Source organism: Solea senegalensis, linkage group LG12 (assembly GCF_019176455.1).
Source record: "Solea senegalensis isolate Sse05_10M linkage group LG12, IFAPA_SoseM_1, whole genome shotgun sequence".
Lineage (NCBI taxonomy): Eukaryota > Metazoa > Chordata > Actinopteri > Pleuronectiformes > Soleidae > Solea > Solea senegalensis.
The window spans coordinates 11,701,242-11,720,364 of record NC_058032.1 but is presented as its reverse complement, the minus strand read 5'-3'; the positions used below and the strand labels follow the sequence as shown (position 1 = coordinate 11,720,364).

At 39.8% G+C, this 19,123-nt stretch overlaps 1 protein-coding gene across 2 annotated transcripts; it reads left to right on the top strand.

The window, feature by feature from the left end:
* The first annotated feature begins 1,900 nt into the window (after nucleotides 1-1,900).
* Nucleotides 1,901-15,044, top strand: LOC122778878 (T-cell immunoglobulin and mucin domain-containing protein 4-like). Of its 2 annotated transcripts, none has more exons than XM_044041007.1 (6): nucleotides 1,901-2,099; nucleotides 13,137-13,478; nucleotides 13,572-13,640; nucleotides 13,787-13,854; nucleotides 14,056-14,149; nucleotides 14,281-15,044. In XM_044041007.1, coding segments are annotated over exons 1-6 (651 nt in total). In that variant the 5' UTR covers nucleotides 1,901-2,098; the 3' UTR covers nucleotides 14,358-15,044. The 2 variants fall into 2 exon arrangements, with proteins under 2 accessions (XP_043896942.1, XP_043896940.1); XM_044041005.1 differs by lacking the exon at nucleotides 1,901-2,099 and adding an exon at nucleotides 11,806-12,983.
* The last annotated feature ends 4,079 nt before the right edge of the window (nucleotides 15,045-19,123 follow it).

The window sequence follows — 19,123 nt, the reverse complement described above, 5'->3', positions numbered from 1 at the left end:
ATAACATCTGAGATAAGGAAGTTTGAGCAGTGTTCATTCCTCACAGGACATGCTCAACCCCAATTTGTTACGCTGGAATGTGTGTTTCGTGTCCGCAATCCAGTAAACAAACTACGAGACTCGGTCAAAAAAACAAAACATAACAAACCGGTCAGTGTCCTCGTGTTGTGGTCGTCATGTTGCTCCACAAAAGGAGGAGATGTCGACAGTACTTGCATGTGTGTGATTGTCTTTCCCTCGAGAGGTTTATATTTGGAATTTATCTCCGGATATATATTGAGCAGGAATTCATCTAGATTTTTGGCAATTAATTAATAAAAAATGTTTCCCTTCCCACTGCTGTCTTAGTCCATTTGAAACGTTTGCTGTAATCCATAGTGATCATTTATATTAACAGTGAGCGCCGGCATTGTACTTACACTTGCTAATTCTGTGAAGAGTAGGTGTTCTCTTTTTTTACAGGGATATAAATATGTAAACATCCTGTTCATGTGGCTCACTGAATTAGTGCATGTATAAAGCAATTGTCAGGCTGCCACCAACTGTCGTGTGGAATTAGCCATGTTATGCTGAGGAGCTGTCATGACATCATCCTTCAACCCTGGCTCCTTGGGTCCAGCAAAAATCTATTCGCTGATGAAGATGGTGTCATGTGGCTGAAAGCCCAGGGAATAATGTTTTAGTGGCTTGAGAGTTGGCATTGCGTCGTCCAAATTTAAAGCTTAGCTTTATGCAAACTTACTAAACCATAAGTAACACAGTGACGCCTGCAAATACATCAGCGGCAGGGACCAACAACCAACTGCAATGTTGCCTTGGTTGGCATGTGTTGGGGAAACAAAATCACACTGAGTTTAGCCAACGAGCATCCCGCATATACATTCTGAGAGTAAAAGACTTTTCTTACCTGTAGGTGGCAGTGCTCTGTATTTGTCATTGAAAAAGGAAAACCAGAAGACCTACACATTGAAGGTTGTAGTTAAATCTTAAAATAACTAATGCAGTGTTTCCCAACCCTGGACCTGGGGCAACACTGTCCTACATGTTTTAGACGTCGCCCTGCTCCAACACACCTGATTCAAATGAATGGCTCGTTATCAGGCTTTTGTAGAGCTCACTAATCAGCTGACCGTTTGAATCAGGTGTGCTGGAGCAGGGCAACATCTAACACACTGGGAAACATACTGTATATATATAAATATATATATATATATATATATATATATATATATATATATATATATATATATATATATATATATATATCCATTACACTGAAGAATGATGGTCAGAAAAGCCCAAGTATAATTTTAGAGGAAGCTAATAAAGCTAATATATGGGAAAATGATGTTGTTGATTGTATGTTATAAGAAAACCTGGTCCCATCTACAGATTTTATGCCATGGTGGATCATCTGCCCTGTCCTTTGTGTCCTCATGTCCTCCTTCACAACATCCCAGAACCTTCTCTGTGTTCTTATTCTTTTCCTCTTGCCCGGCAGCTCCATCTTCAACATCCTTTGTTGTCCCTTGAATATGCTCATTTCTAATCTTGTCCACCCTGGTCACTCTCAACGGAAATCTCCACATCTTCAGCTCTGCCACCTCCAGCTCGGCCTCCTGTCTTGTAGATGGTGCCCTCAAGCCATATATCATAGCAGGCCTCACTACCGTCTCATAGACCTTCCCCTGTAAACAGTTGTTTTGTGTCTGATACATCTCACACTGTACCCAAAGTCATTAACACTTTAGTGCAATTACTTTGGTCGTGCATAACACATACACACACTGGGTATAAAAAGTGCCAGTCTGCCATTTGGGAGCCGAGCTGTTCTCTTCTCACTGTTTCTAATTACTGTCATTACAGGAAATAATGCAGACAAAATGCATTTGTTCTTTTCTCCCACTTTGCTTCTTCCTCTCAGACTCACAGAGCGTTCAGTGGGGTTGTTCCCAGGCCTGGCCGTCTCACTAAATCATCCGTCATATTCAAGCCCTGTTGTGTGCTGCTTGAGAGCAAGAGGGCCATAGATTTGCAGCATTACCTTATCACAGTCGGAGTCTATCAGCTTTAGAAATGATGGCTTGTCGGCAATAAAAGTAAGTTGAACTTTTAAAAATATTGTCATTTCCCAAAATACAGTGTGGTGTGCAGCATCAGTGCCCATACATTCATTTAATGTGCATAGCCACCACTCATTATAACATGACTTCCTTTTTCTAGTGGTTGAAATTGTATTCATTGTTACAGCAGCATGAATAGAGTTTTGATTTACTCGGTCGTTCAAAACTCTTTTTCCCCCCTCTCTACCTGTCACTCAAGCTGATACACACATTCACACACAGAGACTGACATACACAATTTAGCATTTTTGCATTGTCAGTGTGTATTTGAGTGCCGGGCACATTTTAACGTTTAAAACAAAAGGTAGTGATGATTTATGGCTTTTATGGTTATATCAGTCATATACATATTCACAGTCGTATTTTCTTTTTAGTATGAAAAAGAAGTAGACATACAAACAGTAGCATATCGGAGAATAACACTAATAAAACAATATGAAACTATTACGCTATGAGATGGACATTGATTTTTTGCAATACAATTATTAATATTCGAAAGTTCGGGTGCTGATATAAAATTGGTCACATTTCATTGACTGTTGACAATAAAAACATGCCTTAGAAAAACTCTGCTTATATGAATAACCATTTATCAGAATGTGGAATATTGGCCTACAGCAACTGTATTAAACCTTAATACAAACACTTTTTGCTTTTGTGGCATATAGTATGCAACAAATCTTTCAATGTGGAAACAACTAGGTGTCTGAATTCTTGTTAATGTGTGGCACTTCCTGTGTTGGTTGCCTCCATTTATCTGTGAACGGTGTGAGTCCACTTTCTTGTTGTGCAAACACTCATAATTATCTATAACAAAGTAAAATAGCAGGAGTTGGACAACGACATGAAGAAGTGGCCTTGTATAACATATGAGCATGTTTTAAATAATTTTGTTGTGGACAGTTGAATGAATGAATGAATGAATGAATGAATGAATAAAAGTCAATATTACACAACTATATCATCTGCTACTTGGAACACCAACTCAGACCACGAACAACACTTAGTCAGATTTAGCTGTGGTTTTACCAGCACTTCACTGATTAGACACTTCTCCGGTATCAGATGATCTTCTGTGGGTTTGTTGTTAACAAAGAGACATGGGGACACCTCGGTTCAACTTCTTCAAATGTAAGTCTTTTAGCCACCTATAAAGGAATAAGGATACAAGTGTATACGTCTTATTTGCGACTCATGATCAAAACATTCCCGTTCAAATAAAGCGTTTCACTTAAACCAACTGCATGTCTCTGACATAAATAATGGCAGGCACTGACTTGTGTGTTTCTGCTGAAAATAAGGTATACGTTGTGCTGCGTTCACTCTCAACAAACACCCCATTTCCCTTCAGGGTCTATTTACTGAACTATTGTTTAGGGTTGCATAATTTTTCACCACAGTATCAGAGGAAAGATGAATTGCTCTTTTTTTCCTCACCTTATCAAGCGTTCTGGTAGCAAATCTGTCAACAACTCAATAGCCGTGATGACGAGGTCTATTTTGGATAATCTTTTAATCATAGGAACATTTCATGGTCTTTTCCTCCAAAGCCAGAACTGCAGCGAAAAACACATCACGTACCATATATACAGTTAGTCCTGTCATCAATAGAGCCTATAAATATGGATATATTTATAGGCTCTATTGATGACAGGACTAACTGTAGCCTCTCGGCACGACCAAGCGCTCTTTTGAAATCCACAGACCTCAGCCACAGTTAACAATAACACAATGGATTGTTCATAGAAAATCATCTCCCATTCACTCACTGTCTGGGAGCAAAGGTCCACTATGAGGAAGGAGGTGAAAAAACATGGCAAAGTCTAGTGTTGACATATTATGTTAGTATCGGGTCCGATTCTGCCCTTGTGTACTCATGTGTATTGAACATTGGGATACGGCTGCACCAGATGCCTCTTTATGTATCTTCATGTGAGCTGAGCAAGTGTGTCACATTATCAGCAGTAGGCATAGGAGGATATATACATTTCATTATTATCTTGACCAAAACAATTGGGATTCACGATATTATTGCAATGACTGAGTTTTATTTTCTTCATTTGTTATTAATAATTTTTTTTAGATTCTTAAACTTAAACAGGCGTATAGCTTTCGGTTTTAGGCCTGAAACTGTTACTTAATCAATCGTCAACTATTTTGATAATCATTCATTCATCGGTTTGAGTGTTTCTTTAAAGAATTAAAAGAAGTTTTCCGTATGACAAAGAAATCATTAAATCTGAATCATTATGGTTTGCGGATAAAATAAAACGTTGTTATTTTCAACATTTTTCAGTTTATGACACTTTATAGACTAACGATTACTGGATTCATTGAAAAAATAATCGACAGGTTAATTGACTATGAAAAGAATTGTTGGTTGCAGCCCTAATATATAGTAAGTCCCCATTGTGGCACATGAAAACACTCAATCACAAGGACTGTAGGTTGGACAGTATTTTCAATTTTTCTTCATTCATAGTTATAACGATATTATGTAATATTTTCTCTCCGGTTTAGATCCTAACATTTGTGTCGATTAAAAGAAATGCCACTTTCCCTGTCTGCAGCAGGAAACTCCTGAGCTGAAACTGAGCTGTCAGTGTGTCTACAGTGGAAGTATTTTTCTTTGCCTAATTGAAATGCCACAAGCGTCTGTGAGAATCTCAGGCCGGCCTTCCAGACTCCTGGCCAAGCAAGCTGCACAGTTGTAGCTACAGTGTCTCCAAGGAGATTGCAGTGGGAGTATAAAGAAGTGTCTCTGTGTTTTTACCCATTCTACAGAGTGCAGCACAATGCAGCGGTGATGAAAGCTCGATTGCATAGCCTGGCAGTAATTTCACTGGTTGGTTATTCATGTCTCGGTCCAGGCTGATTGACCACCAAGTGTGTGTGTGTGTGTGTGTGTGTGTGTGTGTGTGCTTGTGCTTTTGTGCTTGTCACCTCTTTAGGACCTTTTTTGGTATAAATGCTCAACTTTTCAGGACCTGCAGTCCTCATGGAGACCAAAACCTGACCCTAATGAGACAAAACCCTAATTCTGAGGAGCTGTTTATGGCTAAGTTAAGGTTATGTTTAAGGTAAGGGGTGATGCTTTGTTTAGGCTGTCCAAATGAATGGAAATGCTTTATCAATGCAGAGTCCTAAGAAGAATAGCTGCACAAACCTTTGTGTGTGTGTATTTCCCACCATGCACAGATGGTTCATAAAGTAGCCTTTGCTCTTGGCAGAAAGACGGGTTTTAAATCACTTTGTATCACTTTATATATTTTTAGAAGTATTTTACGTCTCGTGAGGAGATGCAGAGGCGTTTCTGCAAAATTAGAAATAGCTCGGTGAGCCATTTTTAATGTAAATAATAAGAACATTACCATGTAAAGTCATTTTCAAAAAAAATGTCTTTCATAGAAAAATGCCCAAATATATATGTATATGTATGTATGTGTATATATATATATATATATATATATATATATATATATATATATATATATATATATATATATATATATACATACATACACACACACATACATACATACATACATACATACATACATATTTCTTTTTTATGATTGTGCTTTTTTTCCCTAATTTTTCAGATGCTTGGCCAAGAACGTTATGTTTTTGACCTCTGTCAGCATTTATTAATTGGGGTGGTGACCCAGATATTAATCCATATTCAGGACATTTCAAAAACTGTTTAATTTGTAAAATAAGTTGAAATAAGCATACATTAGAGCTCTGTGCTCTCTCTTTGATGCACAGTACCTCTCTGTAGCCACACACAGTTTTGTATCGCAATACATCAATTTAATGGACTTCTCTTTTTGACATGTTCATTTATGTTTACACTTGAAAATAAGTGGCTTACATAACTGCGACAGAGTGGAGCATTTTTAAAAAAGGAAAGGAAAAGGAAGCTTGATAGTCTGACCACTTGTTTTTCTTGATTCCATGTTGTGATCCTCTGTCCTCCCAATAGTGACCTTTTGTCTCCCAAATGAATTGGTACATGAAATACTATTGGTGAACACGTTCCAGTGTGTAAGATTTAATAACATCTAATGTGAAGACTGCAGGTTATAACAAAGGAGGGACTTGACCTTCCCTTTCCTAGTAGCATCAGTGATATGATGGCCTTTGCATACCAGAAAGGATGTTGTTCTTTGTTTGCATGGTAATCTTCTTCTTAAAAATGCAAAATGTGTATTTTGGCAATGCAACATGACAGCCTCCATAAAGCTAGGCCACAGTACATATGAAAGGGTGATTCTAAGGCAAAACAAACCAAGTGTATTTTATTTTAAAGCAGTCATTCACTTATAAATACATACTTGTGGGCAGTGTACGGTATATTATGTAATATTTCTGCTGCTAAACCACCTTAAATGATACATGCTGGACCTTTTTATGTGATTCAAATACATTTCTTTATATCAAAATAGTCCTTTAATCCATGGAATGCCACATTTGCCCTCTCAGGTACGTTTTTTTTTACATTTGACCTCGTGCCCCCACTCCTGCTCACCATTGTGTCCACTGAGTTTCCTTCCTGTCTTTGTTGCGGTTCCCCATATGACTCCAACACACAGGGATCCTTGGCTGAAGATGGATGATGTTCTCTGTAGACAAGATGACTTGAGGAAGTAGACATAAGCATGTGTGTGAAAATTCCTGAAATGCCTTGAGTAAGTAAATTTGTCCAAGTGCAGATTCCTTCTTTGACCCTGTCTCCGTCACAGCAGGAGCGCCGGCTGTGAAGTGAGACTTGACATAACAGTAAACAGTGGCAATGCCTCTGTGGCATTTTAAATCACTGCGAGATGCACATGCTCTAACATAACTGCAAAAATGTCACTTTCCGTTCGAATACCTTCTTGAATGAGGCTGGATATGACCTTTTGACCCTGCTGGTTTATGTACCCGGCGTGTATTTGCAGTAGCTTTTTGTCCATTTTTCTAACTTGGAAGGAGTTGCACTGAAATCATCATACGAGTCAAATTGACTCCAAAAGCAAAGCTCAACACAGGCGACCGACAGCAGTGTGTGTCAGAAAGGTTATAATTACAGTATATGAATACATTCATTTAATGAGCATTAATTAAAATGTGTCTCCCACTGCAGCTGAAAAGTAGAAAACTTACATTTTGGCTTGTTCTTCCTCTTTGTTCCGTTATCCGCTTTACATCAGTGTTGCTCACAGACAATGACAGAGAGGACAAGAGGGCAGGTTCTTTGAATGACTTTGTAAGGAGGTTGTTATTTTCTGTCAGGGTTACACAGGGTCATACAAACCGCTGCAGTGATTTTCTTGTTTTTCCACTTAATAACAGCACCAGGCATCAGACTTGAATGTAGGACTCTTCGTGTTGTGACCCTTGTTCAGTTACCAGGAGAAAAAAAAAACAACCGCACGCATTTGTGAGTCAGTTTGTGAACAAGTTGCACTCGGATAGATCACAAATGTTCTCATGAACCTTGACTCTTGCTGTGTTTAGAGATGAGGACTCGTGGCCTTGAGCTGATGCAAACTATTGTGGCTGAGTCAGACTCCGTCTGCTCGGATGTGCCGACAGGAAAAAACACTCCGCAGGGGCAAAGCTGCAGGGGTTTATCCAACACGACGACTGCAACTTCTAACCTGCTTGTCCAGCTTACTCACTGGACATCTGTGTTTGTTGACTTGATTGGGTTAAGTTGTGCTGTGGAGCGCTTTATCATGTAGTCTGCAACTGAGTCAGCTCTCCCTAACCTGTAAAAAGTGAAAAGTACAAGCATTTAGATGACTTCCACCAGGGGATAATATTTCCCATACTGGTCTTCTGCTCATGTCCTGGCAAGGTTTTCTCAGCATCTCCCAGTCCTGGGGTGGCCAGGCCATGTGAGAAATGAAAAGAGGACTTTGTTTCCCAGCGGAGAGAAAGAGTTGGATCTGGATCAGCCCCGGGTCAGAAGAGCTTCTTCTCTTCTGTACATCCCCAATCATCTTTCCTTTAAGAGCATGTTTATGTTTGCACATTTTTCCCCTTCTATTGCACCCAAGAAGACTGAAGTCATGAGAACCCTGTTGGCTCAGTATCTTCATATGGTGCAGTGCCTCTCGGCCTCACTCTGTGTGGGCATGGACTCTCTCTGTCGGCATCCCACCTTTTTCATGCCTGCTTTGTAGACAGCTGTGAAGTGTGCAGCAAAGATGGACCATGAACACTGCCAAGTGGAAAGTTACTAATCCACAGACACGACGTTTTGTGGGAAAACAATCATGCGACTTTTGCATCTTTCATAATGACGCAGCATCGACGGGACTCATGGAAGTGTTCCAATATGCTTGATTCTGCAAGATTCTCTGAATAATTACTTGACTGAAAAGCAATCAGGCAACTGTACAAGTGAGTGTAAGGTGTATTTCTATGCAAACCACATCTCTTGTCCAGTTTCTCCCTCGTTGTAACTCATGCATATTTCCTCTCCCCACGTATGCTGTCTTGTACACATTCTGATCACTGTTCTCTCCTCTTAATCTCGGTCCCTTTGTCGTCTCATTTCCCTCATCCAGCTCTGTGTCTTCCAGGAGTACTTGGAGGCGTTTCCGCTCCCAAACTCCCCACGAGCTCTGCTCTCCCTGGTGGGATATTAATAGGAGAGAAGAGGGAGACATGGAGACACACTCCCAGGAGGGACAACGGTGGGAATTAAGAAGTGGGAAAAGGGCCGGGGCTCCACAGTCGCCGAGACTGGTGGCTATAAATTTAAAACTGTGCACACACGGACATGTGCTTACTGATTAGGGCATGTGCCTTTTTTTTTCATAGGAAACAAGGAATAAATAGATTGAAAGAAAGAAACTGACTCAGAGTAGACAAAGAAACCTACCTATTTACATTTTTTATTCTCACCAATATGTTAATTATTTCCAAAAAACAAAACATCACAAATTACATGGATCAATTACAACTTTGAGAGATTTTAATGCTGGATTTATACTTACTTTATTGGGTTACTGCAGATCAATAATTGACAAGTTGGCAGGCCTTGTCGAGCTTTAATTTAAAATCTGTTCACCCTAATAAACTTACGGTGTGATTCAAGCGATGGTGGGAATACTCATTTTGACGCATTACACAACATGTTCTGTCCAGTTGCCAAAATGATGTTGATTCAGTGAATATGAGAGAGAGTGCGGGTCGCGTTGAACACAAAGTCTGACGTGTGATGGTGTCCGTAGAGGACGTCGAACTCTGATTGCATCAGAAGCACCATGGTTACAGATCACAGTTGTTGCTGTGTGCGTGTGGAAGGCGCACATCAACGATGGCCAACAAGTCTCCAAATTCAACACCAAATTATATGTGAAAAGTGTTGTTTGTTCAACCCCAGAAATGACACTGATGACATAATTAATCATTGCCTGTAAAACAGTTATGGTTTTGATTTGACTTTAATGATAATGTTATGGGTTGGAGACTGCCTTCCTTATCTTTAACTCTACTGGGTAACAGTTGTTTGCAAAAATCCTATGGCGTCAAAGTGAACACTTGTTATTTTTTAGAGATCAAGGTGATAAATGTCCACTAAAATATGCGTCACATCCTGTGTCTACGTCAAATACGATGTCGAAAACGTCCCAGAACCCGACAAACTTGTGTTTGAAATGTGGAGAGACATTATTAGCACTTAAATGAAGTCATTTGTATATGAAGAAGTAAACATTAAGAGTCCTGTCAATCTTTGCATCCACATAGTTATGCCAGCAGTTTTTCTCATGCATGTAATTTTTCAATATTTATCGGTACAATAATGTAAAAACAGTAATGAAATGTGAAAACGGTTTTCTTTTACTACTTTTTAGACTTCATAAATGCAACAAACTCTGTTTTTTTTATATATATAAATACAGATAGTATATAATAATTCATTTTTCAAACCGGAGCAGTGAAATAATAGCATAATAAAATAAACAACAAGATCTCTAAATGTTTCCCTTTGTTTTACATTTAATGAAGTATCTTTTTACAGAGCATACGATGAACAACCGGAGAGCAATGAGTGCAATTTCAACAATATTATGCTGAAGTTTACCATTTACACATGTGCATAACAACTTATAACATAAGTTATCTTGAACTGAAAAGTATACCATATTATTAAATTCCCAAATTCATTCTGTGGGCTGGATTGAACCCTGGGATGGGCCGGTTCTGGGCCGTATGTTTGACACCCCTGTAGTCTATCTATATACGATATATAACTTTATACGTGTTTTGCAGCTCCAGATTACATTGAATTGGGTGGAGAAGGGACAAAAATGGCTCTTTTAATACTAAAGGTTAACATCATCCTAACTAAAAAATGTTTTTTAGTTGGAAATGATAGAGAAATAATGTCCTCTTTTCTTACACCTGGATGTTTTGTTGACTAATCCTTTAACTATAACCCCACCCTAAAATGACTGAGTTGTAAATCAGCACAGTGTCACAGTGATGACTGCAAACGTCAGCCCTGTAGTATTCACTTCATAGGCGCCTGGTAATGATCATTGTGGTCTTTTCACCTTATCTAACCGAGAATATTGCCAAGGAGGAGGGAAAAAACAACAACAAGCCGTCCCCGAGGTCGTCTGCTGTCACAAAAAAGCTGTCAAACCAGGATATTTGTTCAACACTGTAGCCACAAGGTTATCAGAAGGACATCAGGTGTTGAATGAATGAATACATACTGTGGTGTTAAAGTTTGCAGCACTTACACAAATATCTTTCAGTCCAAATTGTCACTCTCTATTGTATGAAGTCATAATATTTACCTAATAATATGTAACACAGGTCTTCTATGTTTATTCAACCATGTCCTTGTACAACCAGTGTTGCATGCACTACAGTGTGTCTTTAATGTGCTCAAGTGGGCATGAGATGACAGAGGCATCTTCAACAATGCTGCTGTTGCATGTTTTCTCCGCCTGATGGTTTCCAATCCCATTAGTTCAGCACATTCAGTGAATAAAGGTCATTTGATGGACAGAGGCGCAGTGTTTGCCCCGAATGTTACCGTGGATGCGCCACAGTCAGCAATATTGTAAATCATTATTTTCTGTCATCCTCCTGTTGTGATGGATCACTTTAGGAAACCTCACATTGACAAAGAATGACGCGGATATGCAGCATGCACTGGCGTTCGTGCGCCCACCATTCATCACTTATTTTCAGGGCTGTCAAAGTGACCGCGTTTATCACGATTGATGCAGCCGAGATTAAACCGCGATAAAATAATTTCACGCAAGTTTGTTTACTTGTAGTGGGCGCTGACCTCTGACATGAAAGCTGTGAAACAGTCACTTGCCTGCAGTCAGTCCGATGCTGTAAGAGAGACAGGGATAGTAGCTGTGGACGATGGAGAGAGGTGAGGGGATTGTTGGGCGGATGGTTTCATTTGAAGAAGCTGAGCGACGGAACCATCGATACAACAAAAGTTACCTGCGTGTCACGGAACAGTTTATTGACAATGACTGTCAAAAAAACAGATGTGCGACTAATTGCTGAGACCTCGTCATCGCCAATGAGTGGAAAGTAAGCGACAAACTAACCACTCTAGGCACCGACAGTGTCCATTTGGACACCTACCCTGCGTGGCTGACTGTACTTGCTCTGTCTCGTCCGAGTTTCAAAGGGCGTTCTCAGGTGGATTGGACTTTGTTGCATACAGGATGGCAGTCATCCATGTGGAGCCTTTATTTTAACATGACCTCGTTGCCACTTGATAGACCTGAGTTTATAGGGCTGAGCGTCTTTGAGATCACATAGTTCTATGTGTATAACCTCAAGCTCAGCCTGTTTGTGCTATGGGTCAGGGTTTTTTTAAGAAATAAAGCTGACCAGTCAGCAAAAGCAAACCTCCTCCACAACTTCTAAAAATGACACAGACTGATCTCCTTAGTATCACTTCTCTTTTTCTGGTTGGTCCTGGTTTGACCAGACATTGGCAAACGTCACCCTGCAAACCATCTTCAGCGCTCTGATTTCCTTACCTAAAGCAATCATAAAAGGTTTCTTCAAAGGCTACACACGATATATATTTTGAACTGATTATACAGTAGTAGTATATTAAATAAATCAATAAAATCTCCTAAATGTGACTCACCAGAACTTTAATTTAGTTTTCATAGATGTTTCACAGGGTGTTGATTTAAGATGTAGATACTTAAATAAATGAGCACTATGTTGCACATTTTCCAAATATATAAACAAGGAAATAATGGTAAAATTACTACTATCTGAGTATAGAGAAATGGTCAAATAATAAGAACCTGAAAGATCTTTCAGGACACTGTACATTAAAATAAAAGAGATGCCATCAGCGACATGTGGTGGACTTTTCTAAGTCACAGCATAAATAACAAAATCCTCCAACGTGCTTGCACTGTTGTCACTCCATCACTGTTGGTGTGATTCCAGGTGATGATAAAAAAAAGTTTAATGTGCCCAGTGGAAAACTGCAATTCGAGCAATTAAAATAAATTCAAATGCCAAAGAATAACACAAATACTGTATAGAAATTAGGTGTTTCATCTTTTTTTGCATGTGCAGTGACGGAAGCTCTTTAGTTTATCAGAGCTCATGAGACGGATCATTATCTCAGTGCACTCACAAAACATCAGAGGAACTACAGACATAAATGTGCCCAAAGCCTGCAGTCATTTCCTTCCTGATTGTGTGCAGTCGAAACTTAAGAACATGAAACCATCATCGACGAGAGTGGGAAGAGAGAAGAATTCATTTCTTCCTTAGTTCGAGAGATCGTTATACAATAGCATCCACACATGATGCGTGGTCTTTGTTTCTTTCTCTTGCCTATTCTTACCCAAGGTAGGTCAATATTTTTGTCCTTTTCTGTTCTCTGGTATTGTGCAGTTGTGTGGGTAAATCTGTGTGTGGGTGCTGTGGTGGACAACACGTTTCACAATTCCAATTGCCTTCTGCTTCATATCATCCTGTTTGACCCATTGTTGCTCTCCGCAGTGTCCCCAGAATCCTTGGATGATGTTATTGGCCTCACTGGGCACAACGTCACACTGCCTTGTAGGTATGACTCCCGCACTCATGGCGTTCTAAGTTTCTGCTGGGGACGAGGGAAGGTGCCCAGGTTCAAATGCGCCGACACTGTCCTCTCCTCCGAGGACGGGGCCATACAGTCCAGACGGTCGTCCAGGTACCAGCTGCAGGGCAGTTTGACAGATGGAGACGTGTCCCTGACCATCCTCGACGCTCGGTGGAGCGACGGTGGAGTGTATGGCTGCAGGGTCCAGATCCCAGGGTGGTTCAATGACTACAAAGTCAACACACTCCTGGTCATGGTGGAAGGTGATTCTCATGCTGGTCCTCATTTCCGGTAAATTGATCATCCTGTTTATAAACTTCATGATGTTTTTTTTATTTATTCATTCATTTATTCAGCTTCTGTGGAACAACCTGTTACCCAGGACTGGACACCTGGCACCACTGTGAGACATGACGAGCAATCAGGTGTGAATAAATAAAGTCAACTTGTTAAAAAAAGTGGGAGGTGTTTGCAAATGTGAATGTTTTGTGCGTCATTGGCACTGTTATGTATTCAGGGATAAAACCTAAAATGCACTGCAAAAGTGACTGATGGTATTAACCCCCAACAGAAATGGAGACAACATCTGCCCCAGTGAATGTTGGTGATGCAACAGCGGCCGTTGTTGGACACACTCGGGTTTTGTATTATTACTTCATTAGTGTTCCTTTTAATAACGTGATGATACCTTATCCCAATTATATGATAAAAATCTGTTTTTATTGAAGACTAAAATGGAAATGAGAACATGGAGCACAACATGCAGTCATTGTGCGTTTATGCCACATATATCGTGTGTCAATTATATCTGAAACGGTCCCATGTGAATTTATATTACAGGAGAAATTCAAAGCCTCCCTGGAAGTGGGGAACGTTGCCAGGATGGGAGCTATTTTCTTCTCAACCATCATCATAATCCTCGCCTTTATTTTTCGTAAGTGTTGAATGTGACTCATAGGTCATTCAGATTAATGCGACACATTTAAGGTGGGTGTCTACATAACATCACTGCGAGTGCGGACCTTCCTCCTTAAGTCTGAGACTGTTTGCATTTCTTCTCAACAGGGAGAAGTTTTCACCCGGTGGCCAAACTTCAACGTCTCAACACTTCAGCTGCGGAAAACATTTATGAAAGTATCTAAGCGGTGTATGAGTGATGTTCAGTGTTACACAAATGAAGGGGGTTTAACAGGTGATTGTCGGGTAGCGTCTAGTCCCCACGTGCCCCCACTTTCATCTCCTCAGTGCCACAGAGAAACCTTTTGAACCGTTCTCTGTGAATAACTTAGATGATGTTTGTGTCATGCCAAGGCGAGGTGGATCACAGTCGCATTGTTCTCGGGTCGCACTAAAGACTGAGTACGCTTCAAGAGATTCACAAAAATACCCCGCAAATCAATGAATTAGCTTCTCTTTTGTGTCTGTTTATGCGTCACAGAGAAAGAAAAACATTGCCACCTTCTGGGCTTAGACTTGCAGAATATTAAAGGAGATGTTTCTTTGGGGAAAGTCAATTATGTGACAGAAAAAATACCCATCAATAGTTCAATGTTGATTGGGTAAATATGTGGTAATCAGAGCATGGAAGGAAACTGTATAGCTTATCTCATTCATATGATGAAAAGATGAAAAAACTGCTTATGCTGCCAGGTTTGTAATGATGTAATGAAGCTGGTTTGTTTCAAAACAGAACCACTTCTCTGGGTTTCTGTGTGTGTATTATTTTCCATGAATGTTTGTAGCAATGGAAACTTAAGAAGTCATGGCGATGACATCTTTTTTAAACAATGACATTAAAATCCAAAGAACATCAACCGATTGATACCTAATCGAATGTTTTTCATTTCATTTTCATTCAAATGTTTTTTATTTTAAAAAGTACCTCTATAAAAATGACGTTGTACTCCCTCTACCTGCATTTATCAGGTTCATACCACGTCTGTGAATGGGTTGAAATCAAAGTTACATTGGATGTGTAAATAATGAAGTTAATTCCAACAGCAGATTTTAAACTGTTCACTGAAGATGCCATGCCCAGATATTGTAAGTAAGTTTTTGGTAAACATGATATTTATCTTGCTGACGCAAACACTGAAACAGGAAAAGAATTTAAATGAGTTATTTTTGCACAAACACCAAATTAGTGATAGTGAATTTGACCTCTGCACTTAACCCATCCTTTTTTCTTTACACACCAGTAGTGCCAGGAGCAGTGGGGATTGGGTACCTTGCTCAGGGGCAGCTCAAATCCCAGGATTTGAACTGCTGACCCTCTGGTTGTAAGCCTAATTCCTTTCCTCTTAGCCATGGGCTGAATAGAGGAGCACAAGAAAGCAATTCCACAGAAAAAGTCACAGTTAATTCAGTTCCTACCTTTTTAGTTTGACTATTAATTCCTATGTATTTTTCACTTAATTAATATTTCAGCCTGTTCACAATCACTACCTCATTCATATTTTATCATTTATTTTTTATAATCAAATATTTAGTTCAACTCATTATATCCTTTTGCCCTGCTTTTTTTTCTGGAATTTATTGGTATATTGATTGTATTTATATATTTATTATTAACGTATTTATTTATAACTCTGTTTCCTCGGTTGCAAACTAGAGGCATTGTTTCAACACTTCCCTTTTCAGCTCCTCTCACATGATCAATTCTGGCCTTAATGTTTTAGTTGTACATAAGTCAACCTTCCCTCCGCTCACCTCTCTCTGATCTGGTCTCTTACAGGGCAAGTCTGTTTGTATAGCACTGTTCTCACACAGGGCGACTCAAAGTGCTTTACACGGGCATCGAAGTACATTAAGAAAATCACAGAATAAAAGCGAGACATTAAAATGACATTAATCAAAGTAAAAGCTAGACACTGAAATGACATGAATTATAATAAAACCAAGACATTCAAATGAAAATAGTCATTCACATCCTCTGAGATTTAAGTGTGATTTGCTGAATAAAAAGTGCATTTAAAAAAAAAAAAAATTGACAACTAAGATGATTATTTAAGAATTTAAGAAAAAGCTGCAGTAATGAATACTGTTTTCAGGCCTGACTTAAATGAGCAGACACCAGGTGTTTGTTCCACAGGTGAGGAGCAGAGTTCTGCACATGGGAAACACACAGTAAACCTGTTCCTCATGATCTTAGAGCTCTGGATGCTTCATAGGGAACCAAGAAGTCTAGGATGTATTTTGGTCCAAGACCATTCAGTGCTTTGTAGACCAAGACTAAGATTTGTGAAATGTATCCTTTGACTCACGCGAAGCCAGTGTAGTGATCTGAGGACTGGTGTGATGTGGTCCAGTTTCCTGGTTTTAGCCAGGACTCTGGCAGCAGCAATCTGGACCAGCTCCAGCTGCAGCTGCCTGATTTTTTGTTAAGATCTGTGAAGACACTGTTACAATAATCTAGTCTGCTGAAAATGAAAGCATGAAGTTTTACTACAATACTACACTTTACTCCTGCCTCCCCTCCTCTCACCTATTTCCCTCATGGAGCTCACAGCACTTCTGAAAACCTCCACCTGCATCCTGGACATCATGCCATCCAACCTCACCAAACACTGTCTCACAGCTATCTTGTTTCTCATTACACAAATCGTCATCATCAGCTCCTCCCCTCAGTTCTGGATCTGACCCCATTCACTGAAACTGGCTGCTGTCACACCCATCAAAAAAAACTTCCGGCCCATCCCCAACCTCCCCCTTCTGTCAGAAATCCTGGAATGTGCTGCTGCTCCTGCCAACATCAAAGCCCACCTCTCCACCTATGATCTGTCTGAAACATTCCACGACTCACAGCACCAGCAAAATTACCAATGACCTCCTCCTGTCCTCTGACTCTGGACACCTCACTACATCCTTCCCTCCCATCTGAAATCCTTCCTCAACATCACCGTCTCTGCTCTCTCCTGATTAAGATTATATCTCTCCTTTCCTTTCATTTCCAAGGTTCTGTACTTGGTCCTCTTCTTTTCATTCCTGACGTCTTCCCCATCAGCAACATCATTCACCGCCATGTCCTGTGGTGATGATATCCAGATCTACATCACAACTAAATCCATCACCCCCACAACCCACTCCACCCAGACTAACTGCCTCTCAGAAATAGCCTTGGATGCAAGTAAACTTGCTCCCAACTCAACTACAATAAATCTGTTAATCTACCTGGATCTCTGACTAAATCTGGCCACAGGTTCTGCCTCACTCAGTCCACCTTGACCTCCTCACCACAGACCTGCAGCCTCTGAGTCATCTTTGACAGCCACTTTTGAAACATCACCAAATCCACCTTCTTCCACTTCAGAAATAGTGCCCACCTCTGGCCGTCACTGTCACTCATCCACACATTCATCACTTCCTGATTGAACCTCTGCAAGAACAGCAGCCTCTACAGTTCACCAGCAAAGCTCCTCAGTAACGTACTTACACACACTCCCACACACACCTCCAGAACCTGCACTGGCTTCCCATCTCCTCCTCACCTTCAGAACTGCTCCACCCCTACACACCATCTGGCCTTTAGACTCACTACCCAAACCTATCATGAGTGTTCTGGCCTCTCCTTATTCAAATCACTCTTGTGTGTGTGTGCTTGTATTTGTTACCTGACCTTGTCAGGACCAGTAGTCCTCATGGAGTCTAAAAACTAGCTTAGTATTACTATAATAGGGCTAGTATTTTTGAAAAATTGTGCTTCCCAACCTCAGTTTCCCCTGAGTCGAGAAATATCTTCTTTCTTTTTTTTTTGTTACTCCACCAGTGACATGTTTTAGACCCACTTGTGTGGGGACGGGACCTCATGCCCAGAATGTAAACGGTGTCTGCCATCTTTGCTAACACTTATGCTAACAGGACCTTAGCTTCTTTAAACTCTGATATTTGACTTGACTTTATAGAAAAGCAATCAAAACAAACAAATACTCAGGAGAAGCAGTTTATAGAGACCAGCTCTTCTCAGATTGCAGATTAAATGTGTCCATTGACCCCAAGAAGACACACAAAAGCCCTGAATACTTCACATAATACACTTAGCATACTTTGACACCACCCACCACTCATCCCCTGTAAAACTGAACAGGGGATTTTTTTCAAACATAAACATAATTGTACAGAAATACAGAGTTCTCACATTTAATTCAAAGGAAGTTGCTCTGTGTTTCTCTTCCAGTTCCTGTTTGTGAACATGTGAACTCTCATGACGGATGTTTTTTTTAATTATTATTATTGATGGGTGCATTTAAAGGTGAAGGCATCTTATCACAATGTGTAAAATGTGATTACAGAAATGTTATTGAATGATGGGGGAAACAAATCCAAATATTGACATCATTATGTGAATGACATGACAGCAAAAAGTAAAGTACACACTAAACTACATATGGATTTTTTAAGACAAAAACTAAAACATCAATCTAAAAACAACAATTAAATATTGATAACAACCAACGTTTTATTTTGCTGTACTACGTTTGGGGGTGATTAAAGAGGAAGTCCTGTGCTGGGTCACTAAACTACTAAGTTACTAAATGTTTACTCAGCAGTCTGAGAAACATGCAAATATTCCATGTCCCCCGAGTAAACTTTCATTAACTGTGAGGATGTGAAATGAATCAGAATCCATGTTGAGTTTGTGCACACGTGATAGAAAATGCAATTTGCTTCGCTTCATATTCAGATCAGAGTTACTTTTCATAATTCCAATTAAATCCCGATTGAGTTGTTTTTTATTTACTCATTTTACTCCTGCATGCTCTGCAATGCTCCTACAACCAGGAGATACATTATAAACTTGAATTTTATCACGAAAAAGAGAGCAAACAACAGGAGAGTAGTGAAGACAGTGTTGATGACCTTGATTACGCCTAATCATCAAAATGAAACATTTCTAGGTTACGGAACTAAA

Bases quoted from the DNA above. Each gene is read 5' to 3' on its own strand.
- LOC122778878 (XM_044041005.1), top strand. From the start codon at position 12,938: ATGATGCGTGGTCTTTGTTTCTTTCTCTTGCCTATTCTTACCCAAG. The intron at 13,479-13,571 runs GTGATTCTCATG...TCATTTATTCAG, and splicing joins ACTCCTGGTCATGGTGGAAG to CTTCTGTGGAACAACCTGTT. The intron at 13,641-13,786 runs GTGTGAATAAAT...AACCCCCAACAG, and splicing joins GAGACATGACGAGCAATCAG to AAATGGAGACAACATCTGCC.